Below are 4,805 nucleotides of genomic sequence, written 5' to 3'. Positions count from 1 at the left end.
AATCAGTTCTTGGAAACAGAAGGAAGAACGTCAGTGTAGAAAAAAATTAAATTGAAAATATTCTTTTCAAATTTTAATTTTTACAATTTTGCTGTTGAAAGAATGAAGACAAAGCGCGCAGGAAAAAAATTGAAAAGTGGTAAAATTTCGAAAAATGGCTCAGGAATAAAATCAACTACGTCTTCTTGCAGCCACAAAACATCTTTGAAAGGATGCATTAACCTCTCCTGTACCTGACATTCCTTGTTCATTTGTTCCAACTGTCGTTAGGCTATTTGATTCAGCCCAACGTGCCCCTTATTGAAGTAAATGTAGTTTCATTGTTGAAAGAATGACAGAACACACTGGGAAATGACGACGACGACGAAGATGAAGACTATAATTTCGTTTCTCTACAGACTTCTCTCCCCCACCCCCCAAAAAAGTGAAGATTTATTATTATTTTGATATTTTTCGCAGCCGACCTAGATATGGACCAAAAGGTCTCCTGTCTGTATGCTCCGCCTTTGTAATTCTTTGTAAGTGGGCTGTCAGGGTTGTATGGTATCGTCATAATACCTATTCAACCCAGTTTTCATTTTTCCCCCCAATATTACCTGCATCTCCTCAGGAGTTACTAAAGAAAATTGAGGAAAATGGAAGGTTAACCAAATTCTTGCAGTTGTGATCGTCTTCGTGGTTGATTCCGTAGAGACTGTAGCCATTGGTCACTTAATCTGAAAACACGACATTAAACGTGGGCAAAAGATGATGAAGATATGCAGAAAGTGATGATTGGGTTGCACGTGAGCTTATAAGGTGATTTAAGGTGAGCCCCCAGTGGGTCATGTTATCCTAAGGATTGAAGCGGGTGACGTTTGATTTAATTGTTGCTCGTCCGTGCACTGGTGGTTGTCAGAACGTCGATTATTTGCCAATCGCCGGTCAGTACAAAAGGTGGAAAAATGACACTTTCCAAGGCTTAAACTGTCTGAATTCTTTTTTCGACTCCTGGTGCGTTAATTTCTTGTCAGAGAAAGCGGTGGTAGCATTGGTGGAGTCACTGAATCAAGACCCGGACCGTGAGTGTCAATCCCGCTTGGAGAGAGAAAAAAAAGAAAAAAGGAAATGGAAATTGTGGGTCTGGACGATGTTGTGATACATGAGGGGGGGATGGGGGTGAGGGAGTATGTAGAAGAAATAAATTTATTTCTCCCAGTCTTCTCCTTTTCTGCATGAGGGGACGGAGAGGGGGGGGGGTCGCCGAATTAATGAAGGGGCCTTGCTGTGGATGTTCGCTTGTCTTGCGACACTGCTTCTGACTCAGGGCAGTGGACAAGATGCAGGGATGACCCGTCATCCAGGAGGTGGAGGGAGGGTAGAGGGGAGTGGAGTATGTAAGAGTGGGTGGGAGTGGTTTCTATGCCTGTCTTTTGGCTACCTCCCGTGTAAGAAAAAAACTTTTGGTGTATGCACGTATGTATCTTCTTGAGCTATACAACGAAGGTGGCGGAAATGGCAAATACAAGTATTATTTGTGATACTGATGAAGATGATGAAAATGACAAGAAGTTAGGTCAATGATTATCCAACCCAAATCCATTTTGTAGTCTTTATTGCCGCCAAACTTCCATTCAACTATGGATGGCTCCTGTGATAGAGTGAATCATTAATTTCAATTGGCAGAAAGAAAACTAGTGTACAGCCTTGTTTCACACTTTACTTATAAAATCATTCTGGGTGACAAAACTTAAGATTACTCCATACAAAATATACATACTAATTTTAGTGTCTGAAGATTATTCTGCAACATACTGTTGAGTGCAATCACAGACAAATTATCTGAGCATAGAATGACTAAATGCTAACATCAGACATTAAATAATTTAAAATAAACATTCAGTTATTACAAACTTCCATTCTCGTAAATCACCAGTACTCCCACCAAACGATGGAACAATAGATTAGTATTAGAAGTAACAATCTTAGAACAAGACTTCAAATGCATGGTCGTCCCTCAAAAGGAGAAACCAGTGTCAGGTATTTTACAGGCAAGTGCTACTTGGCCTGAAACCTTGCCTTAAAAATTAAATACATACATATAGCAAGGCTTTCCCCCCCTTACAAGGGAGGTAGCCAAAAAGAAAAAGGCATAAAATCATTCCCACCCATTCCATCCCTAAATACACTCCACTCCCCTCCACCCTCCCTCCCATCTTAGCACCTCCTGGATGACGGGTCATCCCTGCACCTTGCCCACTGCTCTGGGTCAGAGGCAGTGTCGCAAGTCACAAAAATTAAATACATATCTAAAACATGTATGATATAAGACCAAGGATTATAATTCTGTCCTTACATAGTCACTCCATATCTGCACACTCACACACACACACCGGTGTCAACCAACGAAGTCACAGGTATCAACAATGCTTGCACAAGTACCCGCACTTCTCTTATCACAAAATTCATCACTTTAAGGCAACGAATGAGCAACCGAGAGATGCTTCTTGAGATTGTCCTGCCGACTGTAAGAACAGTCACAGACGTGGCACTTAAAACGACGATTGGCACCATGGGCACTCTTGTGACGCTTCAAGTGCCCCGTGGAGGCACACCTGGCAGTACACAACTCGCACGTTGCGTACTGACCTCCATGATTACTAGTGCCATCACTCGACTTTCCCCAACGGGCCCTTATGACGCCAGGGGAAGCAGCGTTGATGGTATCTTTGGTGGCCTTGAAGTTGGGGCGGCTGCCATTCCCGTGGCCCTGATGCTTGTTGGAGTTGTTGTTGAGACCCTGCACAGGCAGAAGACCGCCTCCGGCAGCCCCCACATTGCATCCGCGGTCCAAATGGAGGCTACTTCCTGGTGACATGTGGATAGACATAGGAGAGATCATCTGCCCAGGCAAAATGTACGGAGGTTGCTGCTGGGAGCTGGAATCCGGGGAGCGAGAGCTTTGGGCAACGGCAGGCCTTGCAGACCCCCAGGTATGATGGGAATCCGTTGCGGCGAGAGCAGAGGTAGTCGTAGTAGGTGCAGGAGTCGTGCCATTGCTAGCGGGAGCAGTAGTGTAGTTTGGACCTGAAGAAGGACCTGGAGCTACGTATGCATATGTAGATGGCACAGTGGACACGACCGAAGGTCCAACACAGTAACCCATGGTTTGGTTATTGTACTGTGGGGACGAGGTCGATAGTGCAATGGCTGGACCGAGGTAGGGTGCGGGAGGGAAGTGTGGTGGTGGCGCGTGTGTAAAGAGGTTGTGAGAAGGAGACCTTTGCGGTCCCGCCGCGTGCATTCCTGGTGGGTATCCTTGCAATTGAGCACGTGGGTTTAACTGATGCATGTAGCCGGAGAGCATGAAGGAGTTCACCCGAGTTACAAGACCAGGGTTTATGGAGTTGGTGCTCGTCTCGTTGTTGGTAGACTCTGAAGGAGGTGTAAGCAATCCCCTGAAGCCTTCGGATGAGACTGGTTCTTTCTTGATCTGGACTACGTTGTTGTTCGGGGCTTCAAGGAACGAAAAAACTGGCAAGACAAAAGGGAACTCTTAAAGGGGGCATTTTTTTTTTAGTTCAGAAATGTATGAAAGGGCGATTAACAGTTTTCGAGTTCTTAAAATCCCGAGCAACGTAACCCAGCATAGAACACGCAACCAGACTAACTACTATATGCCTACATATTTCAAGAAATCAAGTGTTCGGAGGGAACAAGTTATCTAAAAGTAAAAAGAAAAATTAAAAATACTTACGAGGATCAAGATGTTGTAAATATTCACCATTGGTGGGTTCAAGCTTGAATGCATCTCCGTCAAAGCCTTTCAAGTACAGATCCCTGTCAATGGCCTCAAAATCCCGCAGATGATCAGGAGCGAAGTCGTTCTGGTGACTTCCGTTTAATGTGGTAGAAGGCATGACGACATAGCCTGATGTCGAGGGCGCAGGTCCTCCATTGGAAGTACCACCAACGTCATACAGACCAGAAACTGGGGACATGGCGTTCTGGCCGTGATCACTAAGTCTGTTCAGAAGATCGTCACAGTTCTGTGAGGCTGGGGTCACCACCATACCTTCGCGGTCGTTGCTTGCAGGGGCCGGCTCGTTAGCCACATTCTCTGGAGAGCTATGGGGTAGAATGTATTCTTGCTTGATGTCCAGGTTTTCCCAAGAAGCGTAGTTCTGGTTAACGTCTTCGTAAATTCCTCCGTCTTCCTTCTTTATTTCAGGCATTGCTATTAGTTTCCAAAATGTCAAAAAAGGCAATGTTCAATAGTTCACTTGATTAAAGATAGACGGGTCAACACGTTCAGTTCCTTCACACGTTCACTAAGTTTGTTTTCAAAGTCAGTATGCAAAAAACAGTGGGCAGATCGTTTGCCTTCGAGTGCACGGCTACGTTTGGCTACCATGTACCCCAACCTCAAACACTACACCTCGTCCCTCCCCTACCACTCACCCCCCCATCCCCACCCCTTAACCCTTCCCATGTTCCTACCGCTTTCCCTCCCACTCTCGGAGCCCCTCCTTCCACGCCTCTATTTACTCTTTGTATTAGGGTCAAAGTTCAATGTTATTCCCTTCTGACATTTCTCAAAACAATTTTACTAATCCTGACCATCCATGCCCATCCCACCTACGTGTGTCCTTCTTTCCCCCGAAGTCGCTGATGACGGCCATTTTGTCGTTCCTCCATCTTGACAGAACTTGTTGATGCTGTCAATGTTATAATTTTATTTTAGTTATTTTATAAAACCAGACAGGGTAAACGCAAGGAATACTAGGATTTATGAAGAAAAAGTTAAAGTATGATCACCATCGTAC

General features: G+C 44.9%; 1 protein-coding gene across 2 annotated transcripts; it reads right to left on the bottom strand.

Annotated features, from left to right (window-relative positions):
- Window positions 1-1,687: 1,687 nt before the first annotated feature.
- Window positions 1,688-4,368, bottom strand: LOC143030247 (uncharacterized). Of its 2 annotated transcripts, none has more exons than XM_076193405.1 (2): window positions 3,737-4,368; window positions 1,688-3,513 (listed from the first exon to the last, which is right to left on the bottom strand). In XM_076193405.1, the coding sequence occupies exons 1-2, from the start codon at window positions 4,212-4,214 to the stop codon at window positions 2,453-2,455; spliced, it is 1,539 nt and encodes a 512-aa protein (XP_076049520.1). In that variant the 5' UTR covers window positions 4,215-4,368; the 3' UTR covers window positions 1,688-2,452. The 2 variants fall into 2 exon arrangements, with proteins under 2 accessions (XP_076049520.1, XP_076049526.1); XM_076193411.1 differs by having other exon boundaries at window positions 1,688-3,414.
- Window positions 4,369-4,805: the final 437 nt, after the last annotated feature.

The sequence above is a fragment of the Oratosquilla oratoria genome, chromosome 1, assembly GCF_046742065.1.
Source record: "Oratosquilla oratoria isolate Oo_2021 chromosome 1, ASM4674206v1, whole genome shotgun sequence".
NCBI lineage: Eukaryota > Metazoa > Arthropoda > Malacostraca > Stomatopoda > Squillidae > Oratosquilla > Oratosquilla oratoria.
This window is presented reverse-complemented; position numbering and strand designations above follow the sequence as displayed.

Bases quoted from the DNA above. Each gene is read 5' to 3' on its own strand.
- LOC143030247 (XM_076193405.1), bottom strand. From the start codon at position 4,214: ATGCCTGAAATAAAGAAGGAAGACGGAGGAATTTACGAAGACGTTAAC. The intron at 3,514-3,736 runs GTAAGTATTTTT...TTGTCTTGCCAG, and splicing joins TTTACAACATCTTGATCCTC to TTTTTTCGTTCCTTGAAGCC.